The sequence below is a fragment of the Leptosomus discolor genome, chromosome 5, assembly GCF_034619465.1.
Source record: "Leptosomus discolor isolate bLepDis1 chromosome 5, bLepDis1.hap2, whole genome shotgun sequence".
Lineage (NCBI taxonomy): Eukaryota > Metazoa > Chordata > Aves > Leptosomiformes > Leptosomidae > Leptosomus > Leptosomus discolor.
In genome coordinates this window covers 45,227,350-45,253,824 of record NC_141395.1, presented here as the reverse complement: position 1 = coordinate 45,253,824, position 26,475 = coordinate 45,227,350, and the positions used below count along the sequence as shown (strand labels likewise).

General features: G+C 37.0%; 1 protein-coding gene across 5 annotated transcripts in view; it reads left to right on the top strand.

Annotated features, from left to right (window-relative positions):
- Nucleotides 1-26,475, top strand: part of ARFGEF1 (ARF guanine nucleotide exchange factor 1) — a 95,063-nt gene that overhangs the window by 56,126 nt on the left and 12,462 nt on the right. For 4 of the 5 annotated variants that reach the window (XM_086465452.1, XM_086465450.1, XM_086465451.1 and 1 more), the window contains exons 10-30: nt 631-865; nt 5,203-5,302; nt 5,426-5,565; nt 5,665-5,773; nt 6,783-6,984; nt 8,036-8,147; nt 9,405-9,610; nt 9,711-9,795; nt 10,598-10,769; nt 11,993-12,144; nt 13,462-13,590; nt 16,552-16,710; nt 17,086-17,236; nt 20,778-20,868; nt 21,242-21,282; nt 21,383-21,552; nt 22,200-22,351; nt 22,508-22,680; nt 23,633-23,793; nt 24,480-24,610; nt 26,180-26,309. In XM_086465452.1, the coding sequence (XP_086321578.1) occupies nt 631-865; nt 5,203-5,302; nt 5,426-5,565; nt 5,665-5,773; nt 6,783-6,984; nt 8,036-8,147; nt 9,405-9,610; nt 9,711-9,795; nt 10,598-10,769; nt 11,993-12,144; nt 13,462-13,590; nt 16,552-16,710; nt 17,086-17,236; nt 20,778-20,868; nt 21,242-21,282; nt 21,383-21,552; nt 22,200-22,351; nt 22,508-22,680; nt 23,633-23,793; nt 24,480-24,610; nt 26,180-26,309 (3,001 nt within the window). Of the gene's footprint in view, nt 1-630; nt 866-5,202; nt 5,303-5,425; nt 5,566-5,664; nt 5,774-6,782; nt 6,985-8,035; nt 8,148-9,404; nt 9,611-9,710; nt 9,796-10,597; nt 10,774-11,992; nt 12,145-13,461; nt 13,591-16,551; nt 16,711-17,085; nt 17,237-20,777; nt 20,869-21,241; nt 21,283-21,382; nt 21,553-22,199; nt 22,352-22,507; nt 22,681-23,632; nt 23,794-24,479; nt 24,611-26,179; nt 26,310-26,475 lie in introns of all 5 variants that reach the window. The other variant, XM_086465449.1, reaches the window with a different exon arrangement.

Below are 26,475 nucleotides of genomic sequence, written 5' to 3'. Positions count from 1 at the left end.
ACAACACTGCAGTTGCCTGACTTTGCTATTGACATGCTTAAAATAGGCACATTACATATCTTGGCTGCTTTTGGAGTGGGATTGGGCCAGTGACTGATAAACAATATAAAATACTGTATTTGAGAAAAGATATTTCAATGTTGGGTGGAAGTAGGTCAGGTCAGGCAGTACAGCTGTTGTCTTGATGGTCCTCCGACTCTCTTTCCATGCTGGTGGAAGTAGAGGAGGAGGAGGAATTTCCACCTTTTGGTAGTCAGGGTTCTGTAGATGGGCTGGGTATTTTAGTTGGGATCTTCCAAAATCCATTAAAAGGAAATAATGCTGCCTTCATCCTCTGCCTAAGATGGGCAGCATTGCCTACCGTTGTTGCTGTTCTGTGGTTCTGTGCTGCGGAGAGTGGCTGGATAGTAATGGAGAGAAACAGTAACTGGAAAAGGTTATTGCCCACCTTCTTGTCTGAAGAGTGACCACCTCAACAAAAAAGATCAGCATCTTTTTATCACTCTTTCTATACCAGGTTCTGTGTATTTGAGTGTATTCCATGAAGATTCCACACAGAAAATCATTGTGGTGTGCATTGACTTTTCAGTGATTTACGCTGAGCTGATATGCTGCATTGTTTTATTCTAGATCTCATGAACTGCGATCAAAGATTCTTTCATTGCAGTTGCTTCTGTCCATTCTGCAAAATGCAGGACCTGTCTTCAGGACAAATGAGATGTTTATTAACGCTATTAAGCAGTACCTTTGTGTTGCACTGTCAAAAAATGGAGTCTCGTCAGTTCCAGAAGTTTTTGAACTTTCGCTTTCCATATTTCTTACCCTCCTCTCAAACTTTAAGACTCATCTAAAGATGCAGATCGAGGTATGTTACATGAATTCCTAATTTAAGGGTCGGGGTGGTAAGTGAACATTTGTTTATATTTGTGCATAGTTTGGTCTTGCTTAGATAAATTTGTTTTCCTTTCTGAATGTCAGCTTTTGTGTAAGACTTGCCAGATCTTCCCATGCATAGAAGCTCTTTTTCACCCAGTGGCAATGGACTTGCAACAATGCCCTTGAAACCCTCTTTCAATAAAATAGCAGAGTTTCCATTGGAATGCTTACAGATTAAATAAGATTTGCTCTGTAACACCAGAAGTAATGTAACACCTGTGGTAGTGTTAAATTGTTTGGTGAAGTGGAAAGTGATGGGAAAACTTTTGTAGGGCTGTTTAAAAAAAATTTGATTATATTTTAACTAGAACATGAAATCAAGTACCTAACAAAGAAGTAGGCCGTATCATCACTTAATACTAGACGTTAACATAAACTAAGAAATTTTGCCGTGCAAAACATTCTTTGATTTACTCTGAGACAGAGATGAATTTTCTACAATCATCACTTATGCCCATACTCACTACTCTTACTACATGAGTTAGTTTCCTTTATTTAAAAGCAGAGTTCTCTGTTGTCTGTGGCATGGTATTATCACAGAATGATGCTGAAGCTCAGAAATTAGTAGGTTTGTGGATAAGCTTGGTCAACCATGTTCAATAATGCAATTAGGAAGTTTCAGCTCTGCATTACATAGTACAAATTAAGAAAATGAATGCACTCAGGAAAAAACTGTAATATATGGTTTTGCAAAGGAATTTTGGAATAAAAATTAATGGCTTGAAGTGCATTATGGAGTCTCTTTGAGGTCACTTGAACAGATTTCTTTCTCTAGGGAAATCCCAGCTATTTGATTATTGTAGCCACTTCCCTTTGTATATCAGAGCCTACATCAATAAGATAATATAATTTCCTCAGGTCTCAAAAGGTGTACGCACAACTTCACTCCTTGGGCCATAAGTAGGCATGAGTCCATATTCTCAGAAATAAGAGTTATCAGTCCTGACAGACATTGCGAATTTTCTCACTGGATGGATATATTCTAAGTCGTAGGGGAAAGGGAGACATATGCAGAGGCTTCGTTCTTGACTTCTAATTCTTGTGCCATAGGGTATGAGCAGCTTCTTGAGACAATTATGTCCAGTTGAACCGCACAGATACTCTCTTGTCCCATGTGTTAAAGATCTTAATTCCATGGTGAATAAAGTAGTAGTGTGCACAGTGTGTTCCTACTGTTCATTTTGGTAATTGTAGGTTTTGGGAGTCAGTGTGAATACTGAAGCCTGCAGATTGCCCCGTGAGTGTGGAGGTTAAATATGTGAAATACGCTGAGAAACATTGATGATGTTGCCATTATAAGGACCTTGAATTCAGGGATTTCTTCATCTATGGATGTAATTTTATAAGTTGGTATGTTGTGGCAGTTTTGGAGGAAGAACCTCATTTTGCCAGTGCTGTGTTGGAAGGGTGTCGAGTTCTGAGTGCTTACCAGGTTATTTTGATGCCTTTTTGGGGAAGAAACAATAGGATTTCCTTGAGCATAGCTTGGATAGAAATACAGGTTTGGTGATTGATTGAATGTGCCTTGAAAATATGATGCATTTTGAAGACTTTCAAGGCAAACCCCATGTGCTCGACAAGCCTGTAGCGCATGTGCAGCGTTCAGCACATCAGACTGGGCTGAGCTGCTCTTCAGTCGCACAGCATGCTTCCCAGAAAGTGTTGGACTTGCTATCTGTTCACAGAGCTTACAAGTCAGCGTGTAGGTGGTAAATGTGTTGGAATCCAGCTTCCCTGACAGAAATTGATCACTGCCATCCTTTCCCCAAATTTCAAACAGAAAATTAAGACATATCTGAGGAAGACTGGATATAGGATACCCTACACTACTATAGCAGCTTCTAGAATATGCTAAATGAGGACCACCACCGCACAGCAGGGCTGCATTTCCACCTCACAAATATGAAAGCCAAAAGCTTGATGCTGCCAAAGTATCTATCTATTACAAAGTACAGGGGACAGCAATTTCTAGAAACTTAGTCTTTTTCCTGGTTGAGAGCTAAGAATTCCTCTTCTTTCAGCTGCTGCTCCTAAAGGTTATTCAGAAGATGTGGGTAGACAAGTAGATAACTTCACATTCAGTTTGTGTCTTGGAGCTGTAAGGAGAGCCATATGCTTTGATTTATAATATGCAAAATCTATGTATTTTGGGATTGAGGCTGCATTCTTCATCTGTGTAGGAATTTTTTTGGCATAATAGTTTCAGATTCTGTTGAAAGCGACCCCTTTGGTCATTTGACTTAAATATTCAGCTAACACTACCCTCTGACAGTTAAAACAGTTTGAGTCGTACCTTAATTATATTGTAACTGTATTTCTAAATGGATCAATGAATATGTTTGCAGCAAATCAAATCATAGATATCAGGGGATTTGGGGTGTCATTTACCTATACTTGCCGTTACCACCCTTTCATAACTGTGAATAAGCTGTCTTAAAACTCTTACTTTTGGTTGACCAAATGAAATAATTTGTTCTTCTCTGGCTTTTCCAATGTGCTAGGAATAGTCTCAACTCTGTGACATGAATTACAATAAGTACCATAGAGATAGTTAGCATTTTTAGGTACCTGAAGTGTAAATAATCATTACGGTTTTGAGAAGCTGTTCAAGATCCGCTTGTCCAAAGTTGACACCAGAAGCAAGAAGTGAGCTTTGTCTCAGAAGCATGGAGATCTAAAGTGTCTTCATAGTTTGCAGACCTTCCAGCTAATTTCTACCGTAGACTTGGGTGTCATTTTTGTACTTGAAACTTTTTTTCTCTGCTCCATCAGTGACTTCTTTCTGTAAATTCTCTAACAGAAAAAAAAAATTCCTGGTTCCAGAGGGTATATAACACTACTGTCTTTCAGTAAAAAAATCAGAAAACAACAAATATGTAACTAAGGGTTGCTCATAGCATGACCTCTATTAAAATTTTATGTCTTCCTCTGTTTGGGTTACATAAAGCTATGGCTAAAATCAGTCTAGTACTCTCGAGTATATTTAAGTGCTTGAAGTCTTTAATCTGATATGTGTTGAACTCCTTATGTTTTGTAGGGATACTTTCCTTATTGAGACTAGTAACTGGGATTGTGCTGTGTGCCTCTCTTCCTCTAAAAAGGCCAATAAAATGGAAATATTGTTAGCTCATTTTGCTTGAGGAAATAGCTTGCCATCAATGCTGCTTAAAAAGCGATGTTGCTGGTTGTCCCCAAACATATGACTTAAAGTGAAGTTAGCCTTACGCTTATCTCTACCTGGCTAATAGCATAAAAATCTCTGTAAAAATTCTGTGGTATAAGGGAATATCTAATATTAAAATCAAGGGTAGTTATATATTTGGATATTTGTGTACTTCTGTCTGAGAAGAGGAGCTTAATGGCTTGACACTATTGGCAGCGTTCTAGGAAAAACATATGTTGGTGGGTTTGGTAGCCACAACTGGCTATGAAACGGTGAGCTCTCCGAAGTGCAGAATGGTGATGTAATGCTCTGTAGGATGATGATGTAATGCTATGTAGCAGTTCACATTTGAGTTCATATGCTGTTACAGCAGTTGCTGTTGATTGGGGAAGAAGTGAGAAAAAGCCTGCTCTAGCTGCTAAGCGCACTCAGCTGAAATAGTCATCCTATAGTACTAATGGATCTGGTGAGAAACTCATTGAGAGAGGATAAAATAGTTGGTTCCAAACAGAAGCGATTTCGGGGAAAACTAATATCTCTTTCAGGAAAGAGTAACTTTCCTGTTAGTGGATCTGCTGTATACTGTGCCTGACCAGTACCCTTCTTCCAATAATCTAATACCATAGAGTGATTCTTTTGTGTCAAGATGTTTCCCTTCTAATGAAGGTCTGATACTTTAAATTGGCCTAAGTGGCTGTTTGTTATGTTTGTGCCATAATATCATCATCTCGTAAAGAAAATAGTTTGTGGTGAGATAATACCTCTCCCTTCAAAATCCCAAATGAACTCTTAACAGCAGCATAGACTTCTTGTTAGGCTAAATTGTCCTTCAGGACTTCGTATCATTCCCGTTTCTTCTGTGGAATATAAATGAAATTTTTCAGCTGGATAAAAATTCTAGAAATACATAAGTAACAATTTGAATTCCTAATTTGAATAAATCAAGCATAAGTTGCATTTCTTCCTTTCCTCCTTTTTTTCTCTTATCTCTTGTATCTCTAACGTGCTGCTTTCAGAATATGTCAGAATATTGGCCATCAAAGTTAGTGACTGTGTTTGTAATCGATTATTTTTTTCCTCCCTCTTCCTGGAATATTTATTAGGTTTTCTTCAAAGAAATTTTTCTGTATATCTTGGAAACTTCTACTAGCTCGTTTGATCATAAATGGATGGTTATACAAACACTGACAAGGATATGTGCAGGTATTAAGGACCGTTTGGTTCTAGTTTTTACATTTTTATGCTAAAGAACAAAACTGTACTTGTCTTTCATTGAATGATCTAGTTTTTGTTCCAGGTTTGACAAAGTCGCCTTGTTTTTTATAGATGCCCAGAGCGTAGTGGACATCTACGTGAACTATGATTGTGATTTAAATGCAGCAAATATATTTGAAAGGCTGGTTAATGACCTGTCAAAGATTGCTCAAGGAAGGGGTAGCCAAGAACTTGGCATGTCCAATGTTCAGGTAAAAATTCCACCAAACTTTACGAAGCTTCATGTTTCTTGGCATGATAGGTTAAGAGTAAACTCTCCACTGATGTATTGCCTTTGAAATATTTTCTAGGAATTAAGTTTGAGAAAAAAAGGATTGGAATGCTTGGTATCGATCTTGAAGTGCATGGTGGAGTGGAGTAAGGATCAGTATGTGAATCCCAATTCTCAGACAACACTTGGTAAGACAGAGATGTGTTTCTTCTGGATTTAGCAAAGAGGTGCTGTAGGAGTGTAGTGCATTTTTCCAGTATTTTGGTGCTGTTAGTGTCCAGATTTCTAAAACATCTTGCATCAAAAAGACAGAATGAACTTTTTTTTTTCCTTTGGTAGAAATATTGTTAAGTTTGGATTGGTGTTATTTGAACAAGTTGTCTGTCTTTTCTTAATTATATGAATTCCTGAAAAGCTACTACGCTGAAAATTATACTAAATCCTATTATTTTCTGTATTTCTAATTTTAAAAGGATCACAAAACTTACCTTGAAGCTCCTCTCATTTCATCTAACTTCATGTTGATTAGATTACTACTGAAGCAAACTGGATGGGAGAGCATTTTTTGTTTATTAATATATAGCTATAGAACTTCCAATGTTGTAAGCAATGAAGTAACTAAATCATTACTTGTTTTAATCTTGTTTCCATCTGACCTCAGATGAAAAGTACTAAGGTTATGCTGGAATTTTCAGATCAGATGCTTAAAGTTGGTAGGTGCAGTATTAACCTTTTTAGAGGTGGTTAGCATGGCTGTCTTTGTGAACTGAGAGCACCAGCTCCTTGGCATGTCTGATCGTAAACCCCTTAGACACTCTGTTTCAAAAACTTAGAATAGTGTGATTCATTGCAGGTCAAAAGTGACATCAGACTTGAAAATAAAAGGAATGATCTGTAACTGGGTTTCTAAGGTGTTGTATGTTTTTTTCCGAGTCCCTACAAATTATACTTGTAATTTAAGGCTTAAATTTCAGGTATGCGATGGACCGAAAGAATCCTCCTTCTTACGTTGTAGTGATTTGTTGTTGTTGTTTTCCCAACCAAAATAAAACCAGAATATTTATATAAAAATAGATCATTGAAGATAACCCTAGTAAGTTTTAGAAGCCTTCAGAGAGGTTTTGAATAATAACCTGTGATTTTAGTTTCTTTTCATTGTATGTATTTTGTATGTGTGTAACCCTTTCCAATTTATAGGCCAAGAAAAACCCGCAGAACAGGACAGCAATGAAACCAAGCACCCTGAGACGATTAACAGATATGGAAGCTTAAATTCCTTGGATTCTACTGCTTCATCAGGAATTGGCAGTTACAGCACACAGATGTCTGGCACTGACAACCCAGAGCAGTTTGAGGTCCTAAAGCAACAAAAGGAAATAATAGAACAAGGAATTGACTTGTGAGTGCCCTTTTATCACCCATGGGAGGGTGGATTCTTTTGGAGCTATGAAGATTCCTGGGTTTTTCTTCCTTCTCCTCATAGATACTCATCTTGTGTTAGGAAAAAAACTCTGGATGTAACAGCACTTCCTCTGGTGAAAGAGTGCTGAATGGTGTCCCCTTTGGAGCCTGTCAACAGTGTTTTGTGTTAACCTAATTCCTCACAGCTAGAAGATGAGTACTCTTGAATGTTTGTTCTTTTTTCTCCAGACCTGCTTGTCTAAAAATAAAATTTTTATATTTGGATAAAAAGAACATTGAACTGATGTGATCAGTTGAATACGACCCGTTTTAGTGTACACATTACTGATGAAAGTGCCTTAAGCTGATGCTTCGTTCTGATTAATTAACTTGTCATAATTAGACCTGGAGGACAGTATAATTTCTGAGTGCAGTCTGACATGAATCTGCTGTGTGATTTCAGCCTTATCGTCTTACCTCCTCAGCTAGATCATTTCATGCAAAAAATAAAAGTTTTCTGTAGTGTAGCTCTCAGACCCTGAACAAACATGCCTTAGTCCTTTTGGGTTTCAGTTTCTTTCAGCTACCTTCTTCTTTATCTTGTACATTTCCATTCTTAGAGGTAACTCATGGATTTCTTGATTGTTTCATACAGATTGGGGGGGGGGGGGGGGGAAGGCGACAGAGCATAATTGTTCCTTTCTGAGACAAGAGTTTGCTATTTCTGTGGAATATTTTTTTTCCTTACGAGTGCCAGATGAAATGATAGTGTTTTGCTCTCTTTACTGAAAGCTGCTTGAATGCTATGAGCAAAGAGAAAGAAGAGGCTGTTTACAGGGGAAAAAGCCCATAAAATCATCCAATGATTGAAGGAAATCTTAGAAGCAAAGAGCTCATTCCTATCTAATGCACAGTTTGATCAAAGAAAAATATTTAATACATAGATTTTCAGTACCTCATCTGAAATTACTGAATCTTTTTACTTAAGCTGGTAAGGCTTGCTGCATGGATAAAAGGGTTAACTCTCCATCCTGATCTTGATTGTACAGATTCAATAAGAAACCAAAGAGGGGGATTCAGTACCTGCAAGAACAAGGAATGCTTGGCACTACCCCTGAAGATATTGCTCAGTTCTTGCATCAAGAGGAAAGATTAGATTCGGTAAGAAAACTCTTTTCCTGATGATTGTTTTTGCTCGTGCTGATGATTTCATGCTATTTGCAAATCATGTGATAGTGTTTTAAAGTGTATAACGTTATTGTACAATGAAGAAAAGGAGGCTTCTCTTCTAGAATTTGTAAGCTCAGTGAATTTATATTGGAGTATGCATCGGAGCTATACCATGTACTATATGCACCTTGCAGTTCAGCGAACTGTAAAGGAAAAGACTGACCTACTTGAGCTGACTGAAAACTTGAACTTAGTTGCTAGTATAGCTAGAATCAACGTACTAAACTGTAGGTACTTTAGTCCTACGAGGGACTGCCAGAAGTAACTGTCCTTCAGGGATGGCTAACGAATAACATGGTGCAACAACATGAAAAGCATTTTTTTGCTGCCTCCCAAAGGATCTATTTGATCTAGATTCGTTCTTTGATTTTGTTTAAGGCTAGTTCTTTGATTTTATTTACAGCTTGCAACTGTTGCTGGACTTGGAAGGGCCTGGAATATCTATCTGAGGAGGGTGGGAATATCTCGTGTTAGCAATGTCATGAGAAACTTAGCTTTCTGAGACAGCAGTCTGCACCATTGTACTTCATAGCCACCCCCATTGTTTTCTGAGGAAAGGTTTGCATGTGCCCATGCTTGCAGCTATCACTGAAGTCACAAATTTCAGTATTAGAACTTAGAATCAGCCATTAAAACAAATTTTTAACCTCAGTTTACATATACAGACATCTTTATCTGAACGTGTGGTATTTTTCACTGTACAGTGCTGTGTTGACAGCGATCAACTTGGATGTATTTGAGTACCAGCTATTTATATTTGAGCATCACTTGCATCTATTTGAGATATGTGCTCTATTGGGAATAATGTCGAGTTTAGTAAGCTTTTCATTCCTGTAGTGAGTTTCCTAACTACAAAAATCATTACAGCAGAGAACAATCAATCATTGCTAATATTAACTTTGTCTTGTGCACATGTGGAATTCATCTAATAGAAAAAAAAATGTCTATGAGTAAAAACAGAGGAGGAAAGTAGACAGATATATATGAACATGTAAGAGCATTATGATGGAATATATGGCCAGAATACTTTGCTTTAGAGAGTAGAGGAGAAGCAGGCATATGTCTTAGTTAACTGCATTCAGGCCTCTCTCTGTGAGACATTATGAGCAGAATGGCTCTGTTGTTCTTACTTACTTTATTTTATTCCAGTGCAAATGCAGTAGTTTGTCTTTTCTATTCTTATTTTAGACTCAGGTTGGGGAGTTCCTTGGAGACAATGATAAATTTAACAAAGAAGTCATGTATGCATATGTAGACCAACACGACTTTTCAGGAAAGGATTTTGTTTCAGCTCTGCGCATGTTTCTAGAGGGATTTCGTCTTCCAGGGGAGGCTCAAAAAATTGATCGCCTAATGGAGAAATTTGCTGCTAGATATTTAGAATGTAACCAAGGGTAAGCCATACTTTGTCTTCAGAACTTTGGAAAGCTGAATAATAAGTACAAAATCCTGGTATGTTAAACTTGCTGTTCTTTTTCTCCTTTCCCCTTTCAGGCAGACTCTTTTTGCTAGTGCAGATACTGCATATGTTTTAGCTTACTCAATTATCATGTTGACAACAGATCTTCACAGTCCACAGGTATGTTGCTAGAAAAATATTTGTGTAATCCATGGCTAACTTCCAGGCTTTGTGACAATGTAGTTGTAAAAGCTTGATGTTCAGTTTAACACCGTATGTGTGTAAGAAATATGATATCTTTAGTTTGTGTGTCTTCTAAGCAACAGTATTATCTTTTATGGATGTTGAGATTTTTAGGTTGTTTTGATTAGACCTTTCTAGGTATCATTTCCCTACTCTGTGTTGAATAGGAATAGTGCGGATTTGCTTTCATATTATGGCGCTCACAGTAGTGACCTAACCTAAAGTCAAAGCCAGAACTTGTGTAATTGCTTACCCATTGATTTTAACACAAATGGGCTCCTGATTTCGGTCAGTTTGAAAAAATAATGCAGCTTAGTTTTGTACAGCTTACTTCTGCACTGTATAATATTCAAAGTAGCAGTGAGTAACCATCATCATTTATTTAAGCAAATTCTGGAATGAGTATTGAACTCTTATGAGATTATGGGATTATGTTTAAAATAGATCGCTTGGTCTGTATGACAAGATATAACACTTTTTTTTCCTTAGTGCATATCTAATTGATCTGCGGATACTTCTGAATATTTACAAGTGTTGTAATGTCCAACGTTACTGGATGTTATTTTGTAGATTTGACAGTGTAGTCTTGCCTATGTTGGATACTTAGAAATGTCTTCTGAATCAGCAGCTTTGTCCTTGATGGTAACTTTTCATCTGTTTGGCTGCTTTATAGGCGGCATTGTAACTGCTATGAACTTGCCTCATTTGTTGATACTAATAGCTTCTTTCTGGGTTTCAGGTTAAGAATAAAATGACAAAAGAACAGTATATTAAAATGAATAGAGGTATCAATGACAGTAAAGATCTCCCTGAAGAATATTTGTCTGCTATCTATAATGAAATAGCTGGAAAGAAGATTTCAATGAAAGAAACAAAAGAATTAACAATACCGACAAAATCCAGTAAACAAAGTAAGTAGTTGCAATGTTAGCTTTCTTCAAAGTGAAGAAAGTTTCGGTTTCATGAAGCTATCTCCTTCTTAAAATGAGAGATGAATAAAGCAAGCACCACTTACTTAACTCAAAATGAGTCCTGACTTCTAATTTCATATCCTTTTCCAGAAGGAAAAATGCATGATGCTACCTTCAAAACTGTGTTAAATGCAACTGCTTGTTTTCACTTCCCTTCGCATCTGAATTCCTGCTATTCAGTGCATTGACCATGGAGAAAACAGGTTTTGCTGTTGAACAGCAACATAGGGAAATGCGTTTGAGGGCTTTATGAAGTAACAGTGTTGCTGATAGGCATAGTGCAGAACAACCACGGTAGTTGTGCCTTCTATTTCTAAGGTAACAGTTGTGTTTTCCTACAATAACCAGTCTGTCATCTTCGAAAATTTCTTATCATTTGGTTTGTAGGGCCCTAATTTATGCACTTTAAAAATTCATTATCTTTTCCGCTCTCAAATACCAGAAGAACTCTTTTGTGTTTTGCACAGTGTGAAGATTCAGATGTTATTTGTTCTAGCTTTTCTACAGAGAACCTTAAGAGAGACTTTTCTATTTTCATAACGTAGTCGGATTTGTATACTTTTAAGCCCTAGGTTAGCCTTATGAACAGATTGCTTACAGGAAATTTGCGTCTGGAAAAAAGAATCCCTCTTATTGTCAGTATTCATTCAATTCAACATAATGTTTTTATTTTAATTTTAAAGAAGCTGATTATTACATTCTACTTGGGTTTCACTTTCTTGATGAGATGGAGGTTCCATTACTGAAATGAAAAGGTGATTAAGGTAGTTCTCCCTCAGAAAAAGGATGTCCATTTATTTTTACTGTTATTTTCTGTGCTGATGGATTGCTGTGAAACTTCTGTTCACTTAGAATTTAGCTTAGTGTGTGTAATATTTATGCTGTCAGTTGAGGCGATGGAGAAAAAATGTTTGTTGTGCAAATCTTAAAATTCCATAAACGTTTATTGTTAGGTTGTATTTCATACATAAGTGTGCCTTAAGTTAAATTTTATTTATATTGTAAAAGAAATACCTTGCTGGTGTGGTAATTTCAAAAAGTAAAGAAAGATAATACAAGAAATGCATCTGAGTATGGCGCTTAATGAAAAATTTAAACTTGCTATGTTCCTGAAGACACCACTGCTAAAGATGTACAAATGAGAGGAAAACATGTGTTTACAGGTGTTGCTAGTGAAAAGCAGAGAAGACTCCTGTATAATTTGGAAATGGAACAAATGGCTAAAACAGCTAAAGCTCTTATGGAGGCAGTGAGCCACGTTCAGGCACCTTTTACTAGTGCAACACACCTGGAGCATGTGAGACCCATGTTTAAGGTGAGATACATGTTTAGATATTTACCTAGAACATCACATGGTTTCTTAGTACAAAATACTGACTGACAGGGTTTGTTGAAAATACTAAAGATTTGTGTCTGCTATGTTTTGTAAGTTATTTAACTTGCTACAGGAAAGAGGTACTATACGGATCTCTAGATAGTTGTTAAAGTATTTCAGTTTTGTGATTTTTAAAATTAGTTTTGGTTTCAATAGGAAAGAAAAATTAGAAAAGGGCTGTCAGAGGGAGAAACATGGGGGAAATGAAATCCTGCATCTAGGAATTCATCTGGTGCCTTTACTACTGTCCGAGAGGTTTAGTGTGTGCAAGTGTTAAATGCTTTTCTGAGGTAGTGCTTTTGGAATTGCTTGCTTAAATGAAATCAAAGCTCTTTGGTGCATCATTTTATTATGAAATTAAGTGTGAAATCTGTTGCTCCCTGCTGTGCCTGTTGACTCTGTGTTTCATCTGGGGTGACTTCAGGTAAAATTATTTCTAAAATTGCTCTGAGTACCCTAGGGTTTCCTCTCCATAACCACATGTAGTTACAGCAGGATCCTCTGCATCTTCTGATTGGTTTTTCTGCCTGTGGGAGAGGGAGCCTTGACCCCAAGGACAGGCCATGTGGACTCTCCTGCAATAACTTGTAGTTGAGTGTATTGCACTCTCATTCCCACTTAAGGCAAGAGGAATGGGAAACATCAACAGTGGCTTAAGTACAAAAAGATGGAGGGCTGAGGGAAACAAAATTAAGAGCTGAGCGATCAAGGAAGAGTGGTGTCCTGTCTTTTGTTGTTCTCTTACTGTAATTTTAGTGGAATTAATAAGGTTTGCTGCCCTATTTTACCCTAGCCTTTTTTTTTCCCCCTTCTGGTGTTACCAGGACAAACTTGCCTTGTTTAAGTACATGCTTTTCATCATAAAGGAGTCTATTATACACTGTGTTGGTCTTGCAGTAATTATTGACTCTGTCTTTATTTCTCAGTGTGCAAAGATAAAGATTATCCTGGGAATACCAAAACTCCAGTAGACATCTAACTGATATAGCTTTGGGGGTTGTTTTTTCGAGCTATCTGAAGGTGGTTGTGTGTGTAGGTTGCTGAGGGAGAGTGTTTCTGAGGAGAGTGACAGTCTGCGTTACTTCTATTCTGTGCCTCATGTCTATTGTATTCTGTTTCCTTTTTGGCAAAAGGCAACTTCAAGGTTAATAATGTGAGTTAAGGGCAGAATTTACACTTTAGCAAGATGTTGAAACTGTAACATTCTCTTCTAGTATAATAGTTGCTAATGTAACTTTTATTTTTCATACCTTCCAGTTGGCATGGACACCTTTTCTAGCTGCATTCAGTGTGGGTCTACAGGACTGTGATGACACAGAAGTTGCCTCCCTTTGTTTGGAGGGTATACGATGTGCAATCAGGATTGCTTGCATTTTCAACATTCAGGTAAAAAAGTTAAGATTGAGACAATACTTTATGTACTGGCAAAATGTTAGCGGGTTCTAAGAGTGCTTGTTGCTGAAGCTATGTACTGCAGTACCCAGAGGCTACCTGCTTCTGCAGTTACTACTTCATCTGATATTTTACTGGAAGTGTTTTAAATAAAGTGACCTTTATTTTTCCTGGTATTTTGTGGTAAGTGCTGCCATGCCTATGTACTGAATTTTTGTTTCCCTGCAAGTTGCCTACTTTTATGTCAAAGTACTTTCTTTCTAGCTTTATTCCAAAGCTGTTTAGCTTTGTTTTGATGTTTCATAAAATGAGTCTTTCTATCCTGTTTCATAAGTAAAATAGTATCTGTGAACTGTGTTTGAAATACTGTTCTCAACTTCGGAGAGATTATATTAATCTGAGACTTCTATAATTGATAACCATTTTAACAGTTATCGCACTGGAAATGTCATTCCTGATGTAATGCGTGAATGTATCTTGCATTAAGCACAATGCCAAGAATTCCAGACTCTCTGGCTTCAGAGGGTAATTGTGATTAAACTCAGGTGCTGCTTTTTTGGTTTTTGGTTGGTTTTTTGTTTGGTTGGTTTTTTGCATTTTAAAATCATTGGTGAGGGACATACTGTTATGTTATTGTAGACAGTTAATAAATGGAGTGCTGGTCTACATTCACTAATGTGGAAAGGCACATTGGGACCTCTGATACAGCTGCTTAAAAAAAGAAAGTTTGAGATCATATAAGTTTTCCTTCTTCTGTCTTTCCACTTCATTTTATCCATGCTCCACCCCCCCCCCCCCCCCCCAAACGGAACAGACTTAAAAATTTGATTAACAAAGCCTTCCCTGGAGCCTGCAGCTGTTCAGTGGAATTCATATTCCTGTACTTTTGTTTCGAAGCTGCAAAGGTGAAACTGGTACAAATACCCATTTTGGCAGCCCTGGAGGTTAGCTCCTAGTCCTGCAGTGGTCTGCCTTGAATGGAGAGTGCAAGGACATGTTCCCTCTAAGATTCCCATGCCCCAAGAGTGGACCAGAATCAGTCGTACCCTTCTGTTGGCTTGGGACAAACTTGATTGAACTGGAGGTGTTTCAAAAACACCTCATTTGCTGAAATTTAAAAACTTGGGGTTTAATTTCAATATAAGTGATGTTCCTTCGTGGTTTCCAATGGGAATTCTGTTTTGTTGATATTGTTAAAAATGATAGTGGTTTGTTGATGTTTTCAGTACGTTACAGGATGATTCCATTGCATAAGATCCTGATTAAATGGCAATATTGTCTGACTTCAGACACCAGATAGCTGTGGTGGTTTGAAGGAGCCTGGCAAAGCTATACTCAAGCTGACTGGAAGCAAGTTTATCCACTTCTGCTTAACTGATGCTGGCAACTTTTCTGTTTCATTGAATAAACATATGGAAGTTAAGACTAGTGTCTGAGAACAGTTAACGTTAGTTTACACACCTTGAGAGATAATAGAGGGAGCTGGACGCTTTTAGTTCTAAGAAAATTCCCAAAGTACATAATATAGTTTAAGCTATGCATGTTCACCTCTAAAACCTCAATTAAAGATTCTGGTTTACTTATTTATGCTTAATCTTGGACTGTCACACCGTCACACCGGCTTTTGTCTTTAAGCATCTGGGACAAGACATGCATCAAAAAGATGTCCTTGATTTGTCCTTACATCATCTGTTTTTACTTTCTGGTTGATGGACACACCATTCAGTTGTTTTTCTCCTATTTTGATGGCTTAGAAAAAGGGGCAGAGAGGGAATATGGAACAGAGAGGGAAGGTAGGACTGAAAACATTTGCCTTTTACAGAAGGTACACCATTTGTAGACTCTAAAGCTTCTTTGCTTAGTACTCTTTCCATTAAACTTCCATTTTTCTGTGCTTATATGTCATTTGCTTTGCCTTTGCCAGCGTACCCTGTGGCATCCATGCTACGTGGCTCTGTGAGAACCAGTCCCTTGTATCATTGCCCGCTGTTGTGGTGTTCATCTTTTCTCTATGAAACAAACATTCTTCCTGGGACTCTTTTGGAAATACTTTATATTTCGTTTTATTTTGTGCTTAGTGTTGTGGTTTTGTTTTTTTTTTTTTTTTTGAAGTAGTTGTAAACATCCAAACAAATATATTACATAGTTGTCATTTGTTCCTCTGACATACAACCATTTCGCTTTGTGGCCTTCAGATCATACATAACCAGAGGGTAAAATGCACTTGAGCTCAACTTAACCCGCTTTTTAACACTGTAATCAGTTCATATGAGATCTGAGAAGTTTCCTTTGGTGCTTATAGATATACCCTGTACATAAAAATTTGGTACATATATATATGGAACATTCTTTTTTGTGAGACTTGATTTCATCTGCCTAGATTATAGGTCACTTGCAGTTTACCCACCCATGACAGTCTCACCTCACAAGCTTCTGAGGTGCTCCAAACGGTGTAGATTAAGTCAAATACATTTTGAGCAGTTTTGTGGAATAGGCAAAACTTACCTTTAGATACATTGTTTAGATTCTGTTGCCAAAAAAAATCCTACAGCTTGAGAGAGTCTGCTAAAGCAGCATTCTCAGAGTAGGTCCAAGTATAATATAAGAATGTCAAAAGCGTAGTGAAGAAGCTATGTTTCTTCTGAAACAGCATCCTTTTTCCCAAAAAAAGCCACGCAAAAATCCCAAAAGACCAAGCCCACAAAGCTAACAGTAACCTATGTGTTCTATGCTGTCAGACATTACACCTCATGTTCCTGAATAGAGAGAGCCAAATTTTATCCTACAGCTTTACTACAGAAGAGCATGGGATGTTTTCACTATGTAGAATGCTTTGGAAATTCAGTTCTAGGAAGAGAAATGTAAACAATATAGTTGCCGAAATCTCACAGATTGTACTAAGAACAAGAAACAGAAAATACTTACAAGACAATTTTTTTTCCCTCCTATTTGTAGCTTGAAAGAGATGCCTATGTCCAAGCATTAGCAAGATTTACTTTACTTACAGTGAGTTCTGGTATTACTGAAATGAAGCAGAAGAATATCGACACAATTAAAACTCTCATCACAGTGGCTCATACAGATGGAAACTATTTGGGAAATTCCTGGCATGAGGTACAAGAGTAATTTGTACTTGAACTGTAAGAAAGCGCGTGTACTGATTTTGAACACGGTAGTGTACTTGTTTGTGCAGAAATACAGTGGGTTTTAGATAAGTGCCAAGTATATATTTCTGTACATAAATAATGTAGAATTGCACATTATGCAACCAATTAAAGTAGCAAAACATGTCCAAGTGAAAAACAAAATTGAGAGACTAATCCAGTAGTATTTAAATTAATATTCATTTTAGAACAGAAGTACTTGTCCGACCTTGAGTATTTAGAATTTTTTCTTCTAACAATCTGCCTAAAGATTTTTTTTTTTTTTTTTTTTTACTATTTCAAAATGCATATTGTTGATAGACAACTTCTTTATTTTCTGGAATAGATTCTGAAATGCATCAGTCAACTTGAACTGGCACAGTTAATAGGAACTGGAGTAAAACCTCGCTACATCTCAGGGACAGTGCGTGGCAGGGAAGGTTCTTTTACTGGAACAAAAGATCAGGCGCCTGATGAATTTGTGGGGCTGGGACTGGGTGAGTAAAGCAGATACGAAGTATTTCATTTAACTGTCTGTGTTCAGACAGGTATTAAAGTTTGTGCTTTGTTTTCATTATTCTTGAGTATGAGGTTTGGAGATGAGACCATGAAGTAGTCCTTGTAAAACTGAATAGACCTATTCTTATTTCTGGAATATTTGTTTTACTCCTAAGTATTATTGCTAGGATAGGAGAGTGGGAAATGTAAGAAAATGATGCATTATTACTTTCTATTAAAATATAGCTGACCAAGTAAGAAAGGATTGCTGATGGTATGACCGGATTTAATTTTGCAACATTAGTGCACCAGGTATTTTACCAAACACACAAGTTTAGTATGCGTAGGTTAAGCATCCTGTTATGAAACTTTGCAAGAAATACGCAGTATTCAAACCAAGTGGGAGATTAGTTTAGCTTAAATTCTGAAATTCTGTTTCCTCCTTTTTTGGTTACTTTGGTACTGATTAAGTGTATTTTCTTAGGTTGGCCTGAGAACCAAAATTTACTCCATAAATGAGGTGTTATTTCCTGTCCTCCGAGAAAAGTATACCTGTCTTACCTTAAATTACCTTAAAAAAGTGGAATTTTTTTAAAAATGGAAATACAGTTGCATACATACAAGTGTAGGGTATTAGGAAATTATTGAAGCATCAAGGACTGTTAGAAAGTTTCGATTTTCTTACAACGCTCAGCGTCTCCTGCCTTCTGAACAATTCCATCCATAGCCAAGCAAAAGCTTTGTGTTCCCTCAATTTTTCATGTAACTTATTTTTTTAAGGGGTAATGATTATTTTACTAATTTCCTTGATCTTGGCCTACAACTAGTCCTAATTGTCTGGCTTTGTCTCCTTAGACAGTTTTTCTTATTCTGCAGGCAGACCTTTTCTTTCCATTGCACTCGCTTTTGGCCTGCCTCTCTGTACTCCTCTCACCTTGCCAAGAGTTGCCGAAGGGAGACCTTATGCCTGGAAATTAATGCATCTGCCAACATCTTATATACTGAGCTTCTTCCTGCCCTTCTAATACATGTCCTCCTGTTTAGCATTCCCTGATGGCCTATCCAACTTACTGTTTCCAAATGCTGGTGTTTTGTCTACACTGAAGTGACTGAACTTGAAAAATTTTGAGGCCTTGTAGCTCCAGAACGTAAACCGTAGTCAGGTGTCTCTAAATTATACTTGCTAGTCGCTGGTGTAGATCTAGCTCATAAAGACTTCTTTCCCCTCTGTCAACTACATTTCTAAGGAAAATAGTCTATGCCCAAATGCATAAAATATTTCTCTCTGAATTTAATTTCTGGAATGCCTGTTACAGTGCACATATGGAGGCTTAACCATTTTCTTTCTAAAAAAAAATTTTTTAATACTATCACATCAATCATATGAAAATGCCAAACTCAAAGGAATTTGGTTTTCATGCACCTAGAGGCTGTTAGAGCACAGTCCTTTTCTCAACTGTTGTAGTTTTTTCACCCTTCTCCACAAGTCTCGTGTAGTAGATACATTTCTTTCTGTGATCACTCTGAAGTATCCTTTGGAACTATGGCTTTTGAGCAACATTCCTATAAACCTAAATTCCTCTGAAGTACCCATAATGCCTATGTCCATATATACAGACACATATTTTACAGGAAAATAGTTGTTTAATTAGAGTAGTTGCAGTCTTTAATTAGTGACTTTAATTAGTGACTGACTTTAATTAGTGAAGTTGCAGTCTGGTGACACAGAAGCTTTGTCTTTCAAACCTGCTTGCAAAATCAGACATGCATAAGCAGCAGCATTCAGTCTTCTTGCTGAAGTTAAAGTGTGTATTTAAAAAAAATAAAAAACAAAACAAAAAAAAATTAAAAAAAAACCCCAAACACCACAACAAAAACCAACAACCTAAACCCCCTTTGCTCATTTACTGCCTGAACGAGAATTCAGGTTTGCACTCTTCAGGCATCTACATTTGAATGTCTTCATCACACTTGCATTGTCTTCCTGCTGTGGCCCGTTTTTTGTTCGACTTGAAAATTCAAGTCATCACAAGCATGTGGGTTGTAAAAGTAAACGAGTAAGCATGTATTCCTTTGCTGCTTTGGTAGGAATGTTGTCTTACTTGGAGTTGTAACTGTGAAGTTCAGCTTTCTTCTACTCTAGTTTCTACTCGCAGTGTTGGAAGACAAAACTTGCTGCTGTGAGTAGGTCGTAGCCAAAGTGTACTTCCTAGGTGACCAGAAATCCTCTTTGGACAATGGGAATCTGAGGAATCCTTTTTTCATAAAGCAGAATTACATAGGTGACTATGTTTCATCATAAAAGATCTCGTAACTGTTGGAATATAAATCTGCTCTCTGTTTAGGTTTTCCAGGATGGATTATAATCGTACGATAATAAGGAATTCTCATATAAACTTGCAGAGCTGGTTAGGGTACCTGATTTCTGGGAAATAGCCCTTAAAATTCACTTCACACGGCTGCTTGTTTGATATGTTTCTTAGCTGATGTACCAAGATTCAAGCTAATTGATACTGGCAGCTTGTGGGCATGCAAGAGAAGTCATGATCAGACCCAGCAGTATTGTAATTGCTGAAATACTCATGTGAGGTTATGTATGTATGCCTGTATGTACAGAAAGGTTACTCCATAAATGCCCTAGGAAAATACCTCAGATGGGTCAGTTTATGTAGATTATACAGCCAGCTGTTTCCAGCCACCTTGCAGTGTGGAGCACAGCAAGACTCAGAGGCAGACTTTTTGGAGGCAGTCTGAAACAGAGCACTTTCCATCTTTACAAAGCTCTGAGAACAGAACTGCTGGACTTCTTTCAGTTTTGTTCTCCACTATCTTTCTGATAGGCTGTCTAGGGAAAAAACCTAACTACAGGGTATGTGGAATTACCCAGAATGGTCGTAAGATATCTGCTCTTTTTTTGATAGGGTGTGGAGAGTGGCTTAGATAGATTGCCAGAAATTTCAGAAATATGATCAGAAATATGTGAAGTTAGAATTTTCTTAACATCAGCTTTCCCAGATGTGGGATACAGTTTCTAGCCTCCAAAATAATTATTGCTATTTTTATTTACAGATTTTTCTCACTGTTGTTAAGTGATAATTTTGTTGCGCTTGAGATGTAGCTTTAAGATGGAGTTTGGAGGGAGCTCTCCTCTGTGAATGATTAAAAAGAAAACCTATCAGGATGGATTTACTAGCTACTAATCAACTGTGAAAAGTTCTCCTCTGTGCAGTATCCTCTATCATATGTTGTGTGTTTTCACCAGAATTACCAAAGATCTGTTGAAAGATGGAGAGAAAAAACTGTGGACAGTTTTCTGGACTAACATAGTTTACACGTCGTTAGAGAATCTATAGAATTAGGACTTAGGCCAACATGCAGCTGTTCAGTGATACCCAACTCAGGCAAGGGAAATTAATAATGTTCTTCCTTTTTTTGTGAATTAAAAATATATTTAATTATACTGGTAGTGGCAAAACTTTTCTTTCTTCCCAGCCCTTTCTGTGTTCTCTCTGACGCATTTTTCAATTTTGTTTTCTGTAGTTGGTGGAAACGTGGATTGGAAGCAGATAGCAAGTATTCAGGAATCCATTGGTGAAACCAGCTCCCAAAGTGTTGTTGTTGCTGTAGACAGGTATTGTATTAAATTTGCTGTTGCCACCTCAACTCTGGAGAAGTTTGACTTCTGTGTTTGGAGCAGGGCTGAATAGTTTCTAAACTACTGACATTATTCATCAGTCATTGTCAATGAGCAGGCAGTATTAGAAACACTGCTCACCTCACAATCTCCCTGCATGCTTACAGAAGTTACTCTTAAATATTAGAAATAATTGAAGTATTTCTGATTTTATTTTCAAAGCTCAGTGTTTTTCCAAAATAGCTGTTTGTTTTTTAATAAATAAAATTAGTCAGGTGGTGTCTATATGTATTTTTAAAAAAATCTTGAGTATGTGTTTAATAGATGCTTTTCAAGAAATTGTAACAATGTCTTAAACTGCACTTTACAGAATATTTACGGGATCTACAAGGTTGGATGGAAATGCTATTGGTAGGTTTTATTCCTCTCCTCCCCAGCCCCATAAACTACAAAGCAGCTTTGTCTCAAACCTTGGAAAAATACTGCATTAAAATATGTGGTCATTTAACAGTGGATTTCGTTCGCTGGCTTTGTGCTGTATCTATGGATGAGCTGCTATCTGCTACCCACCCTCGAATGTTTAGTCTGCAGAAGATAGTTGAGATTTCCTACTACAACATGGGCCGGATAAGGCTACAGTGGTCTAGAATCTGGGAAGTTATTGGAGATCATTTTAATAAGGTATCCTTGTGAGTGATTATACTACATGCTCCTTGAATTATTGATACAAATAAATTTTATTTAGAGATTTGTTGGAAAAGCATGTGCTTATTTGAATTACATTGGTTTTTATTTTCTTCTATATAAGTAGCTTAAAACACAACAAAAATTGTAAAATTGTAGAAGGGCCTGCAGGAAGGCAGAGGTACACAGTATAGTAAATGTAAAAGCAGGAGTGTATGTGAAGTTATTTATCACGACCTGGGTCTAGAACTGGCTGCCTGTAGTTATGTGTTGTAATTTTTGGGGGTGTTTTATGAAGCTTGGGATAAGAGATTGTTTTCTGTTCATGTCTAAGTTGACTGTTTATGAAGTGAATGTCTGACATGCATTTTTAGTACAGCTTGTTGAAGTATTTCTAGACAGCTTGCTTATTTTTTTAGAAAGTTTTAAATGCTAGTAGGATGTATAATGTGGAAAATAGCTGGGATTGGTTAGGCATTATTGAATTGCATTAACAATGCGGTTTATGGAATCGGCTACTGTTTAATTTTGTTATTTTTCTGGTACTGCTTTGTTCTCCATTATCAAATGTAAAAGGCAGCTTGGGGTAAATCCGTAAGAATTCTGATGCAACCTTCATACGTATTTCTATTCTACATTATCAGGTTGGCTGCAATCCCAATGAAGATGTAGCTATTTTTGCAGTAGACTCGTTAAGGCAATTATCAATGAAGTTTTTAGAAAAAGGAGAACTTGCTAATTTCCGATTCCAGAAGGACTTCCTAAGACCGTTTGAACATATCATGAAGAGAAACAGGTAATAACGTAGAATTAACTGAATCACCTGGGATCATAAGCACCAACTTTTGCAATTAATGTTTCAAATTGCTTTTGTAAAATCGGTTGCTGGAGAATTACACTATTCTAATTATGTGATTTAGTTAAACAACTATTGTTTATTATCTTAATTTAGGTCTCCTACTATCCGAGACATGGTTGTACGGTGCATTGCACAGATGGTAAATTCCCAGGCTGCTAACATTCGTTCTGGGTGGAAAAACATTTTTTCGGTATTTCATCTGGCAGCCTCAGATCAGGATGAAAGTATAGTGGAACTTGCATTCCAGACCACAGGACACATTGTCAGTGAGTATTGACGATATTTAGACGTCATGAAAGTGTATGTGACTCCAGAGACTGAGAGGCTGTGTTACCTGTTGGCTCTATAGTCTGCATAGTATAGCCCACTTCATGCTTTAGGACAAATGTTTTACACTTTTTAACAAATCCTCTGGGAAAATACTTATGAAAATAATTTGGTAAGATTCTCTGTCTACCTTTAAGCCTTTTTAAAAAATAAATTATGTGTTTGTAGCATTCTAGTCGAGCCGTGAAGAATTCCTCTTTCCCACCCCCGAAAGAAATTGTGTAATTATTTTACTATTACGTTGTTTGCTTATCTTTTTCCTGGTTTCCAAATCGACTTGTGCTTGTCTGTGGCCTTGTTTAGGAGAAAGTGCTGAGCTAGGTGTCAGTGTGGTGGGGGTGGGTTTTTTGGGTTATGTTTTTTTTTTTTTTTCTTCCCCTTCTAATCTAGATCTCAGGCTTCAAGTGCCATATTCTGTCCCAACCTCTGCAAGTTCATAAAACTTCTTCAGCATTGATGAAGAAAAGGGTTTTTTTTTCCTCAAAAATGGCAATTTAAAATCAAGGCAATAGGACCGTATTGCTGAGAGAAGTCCTTTTGTAGATGCAACTCTGTGCTTTATGTAGCCCTTGGAAGCTCTGAGCACACAGGCTAGTGTTAAGCAGTAAAGCTATTGGTTCTGTTCTTGCTTAACTGTTAAATTTCCCTTCTTTAGACTAAATTCTACCTTGATTTATTTTAGACACTTAACTTCCTGTCAAAATAGAGTGCCCTCTAGGTGCTTCTTTTTTGGTTGAGCATTCATTTTTTATTTTTTATTACTACTCAAGCATTTGACAGCACCAGTCAGTCAATGAACCAGTCTCTCGTGACTTCTGTTACAGTCAGTTCTATTAGAATTAATAGATTTTAAAGCATGACACTTCTCTTCTGTTTGCACTTTTCTCCCAGCAATTGTGTTTGAAAAACACTTCCCAGCCACCATAGATTCTTTCCAGGATGCAGTAAAGTGCTTGTCTGAATTTGCCTGCAATGCAGCGTTTCCAGATACCAGTATGGAAGCGATCCGCCTCATTCGCCACTGTGCAAAATACGTATCTGATAGACCTCAGGTATAGTCTGTATTAACTAAATGATGAGTGCTTTAATCAGTAGTGCTTTTGTAAAGAGAAGAACACTCACGCTAACCTTATTGGCTTCCCTTCAAGTTTCAGAGATTAATGAGACTTGTACTTTATTCAGAAGTGATAGGAGTATAAAATGCCACAGGCTTCAAAAGTATCAGCAATGTTGTTGTTTTGGGGGTTTTTTGTTTGTTTGTTTGTTTGTTTTCTTTTATTCCCCCCTGCCCATCCCCATCCACTCAGTTCAGCTGGAGGCTAGCTTTCCCGAGAGCTGCTGGAAGTTAACGTATCTCGGGATCTGCTCTCTATTGAGAAATGTTGTGGAGAATGGATAGTAATGCACAAGGAAAAATGTTTAATATCTCCAAAATGTTACGGTAGATCCTCGCTTTCAGTTCTGTTTCTATAGAAAGGGCGTAAGAGACTCAGACTGAACTGCAAGCAAAAACTGATGGTTGAATGTATTGTGTCACTTTTTCTTTAGTTTATTTTTCATAATATACTAAGCACTACTTTGAAAAACACTTCACCTTCTCAGTAGTATTATTTTGATAGCCAACTCCCCTGAGGTATCAGGTTGTAGTACTAGTACAGCAGAGATTGTTATTTATAGTCCAAATTGTGTTTTATTTTGAAGAATCTAACCCTTAAAACTCTGTGGTTTTTTTCTAAAGGCATTCAAGGAATACACAAGTGATGATATGAATGTAGCTCCCGAAGACAGAGTGTGGGTGCGAGGATGGTTCCCAATTCTGTTTGAGTTGTCCTGTATCATCAATAGATGCAAATTAGATGTAAGAACCAGGTAACAATCAGTATTTGTAATACAAATTTTTAAAGGCTTACTGTACACTTTTAAAATAGAAACAACTAAGTAAAGGCAACTTTTGTAAAATGACTCACATATTTAATTTAGGTGATATCACTGTGGGAACACCAGACTTTTAGAAACACCTTTTAAATAGATGCTGGAATGTAGAGGTTAAGTCTGTGTTCTTGAAATATTTTTTTTCCGTTAGAATAAATGAGGAAGTTGTATGGTTGTGATTGCATTATGTTAAATAGATAAGTATTACATTTCCTTGAAGTTAAATATTCAAATAGTATCTGTTTTGGATGAACAGCCATGAAATCACAAAGATAAGAACTATTTAAATAGTTCGTTTGAAAATAAGTTAATGCTTAAGTAAATTAAAATATAATGACTGTGTTCTGTTTATTATAGAATCCGTAAACTACTTAAAACAGCTTAGCTCAGCTTCCAGTCAGATGCAACTGAGGCAGTTTATGCATAGAACACAGTAAAATGTGGAAGTCGGCTTTTAACTTTCCTAACGTGTAACAAGCAAGCGTTCTTTTAATGCGGAGGGTCAACTCTAAATGATCAATATGCATTAAATTCCCATCCGGTATTTTTTTAAGTAAGATATTACATGAGATTAATATCCAAACCTGCATTTTTCCAGTGGCAATACTGATCCTCCCTATTCATTAGTAAATATAAATGCATTATTTTTGATGCTGTGGTATATGCCCCTGTTACTTACTCCGTTTTAGTGATTTGTCATAGTTGACTTGGGTAAGCCTCGTGTCATGTTCACGCTTCTGCTTTGCTGTGAACAAATTTAAAAGGATACGTGCAATAAGTAGGTGTTACTTTAGTGGACACCAACAGCAAAATTCTTTTTCAATCTTTTTTTGTTTTTAATTAGAACTCATGATCCCAGTCCTGCCTGCCTTCTTGCCCATCATACTTACTTTGAGGTTTTTAAAACGGGTTCTATACCATGTTTAATTAACTGGTTGAGGATTGCAGACACAATTGAAAAAGCAAAGCTGTACTCGATGATTACATGTAAAACCTGCTTATTGAATATGGCTTTTTCCTTATAAAGTGTATTTTGTTGCAATTCTGACTCTAAATATGAGAGGTTGTAATATGTGTATATATTGTAAATTTATATTTTTAATTTATCATTTTAAATTTAAACATCTACATGTGAGCTGTGCATCTGGACTCTTTATAGCTGATGAAGACTAATACTTGTTTCTAGACCTTTGTATTTCTTACTGGGAAATGCTTGTTCCTTTGTTTTTGTGGTCCTTTGTAAACAAGTTGTTTTCCTATTTTAATTTGAAATTACTGTAGTTCTCAGAAGTATTTTCTGGCTGTTGCCTGTGCCTGTGTAAGTGCTTTTTAAATGAGATGATTTTCTACTTAATTTAGTGTACTAGTGGGACCAATCCACATCAGATGAATGTGCAATGTTCTTAACAGTATTTGAGTTTGTTATTGCTGTTGCAGTTGGACATATTAGGTCTAGTGCGTGTCTTTTTGTAACTCGTAATGTATGTTGTTCTTTCTTCGTTGCAGGGGTTTAACAGTAATGTTTGAAATAATGAAGACATACGGCCATACTTATGAAAAACACTGGTGGCAAGATTTGTTTCGGATTGTCTTCAGGATATTTGACAACATGAAACTGCCAGAACAACAGACTGAGGTGAAAAAAGTGGGGGAAGACAATTTACCCAAGATCTGTATTTACAGTAGAAAACCTGATTAGTAATACAGCTTATCAAGTAACGTAAGGCAAGCCTCCGAACTTGCATGCTTGACCTGTGGTGGTAGTAGCCTTATTTTGTTTTATTAAAATTCTGTTGGAGCTA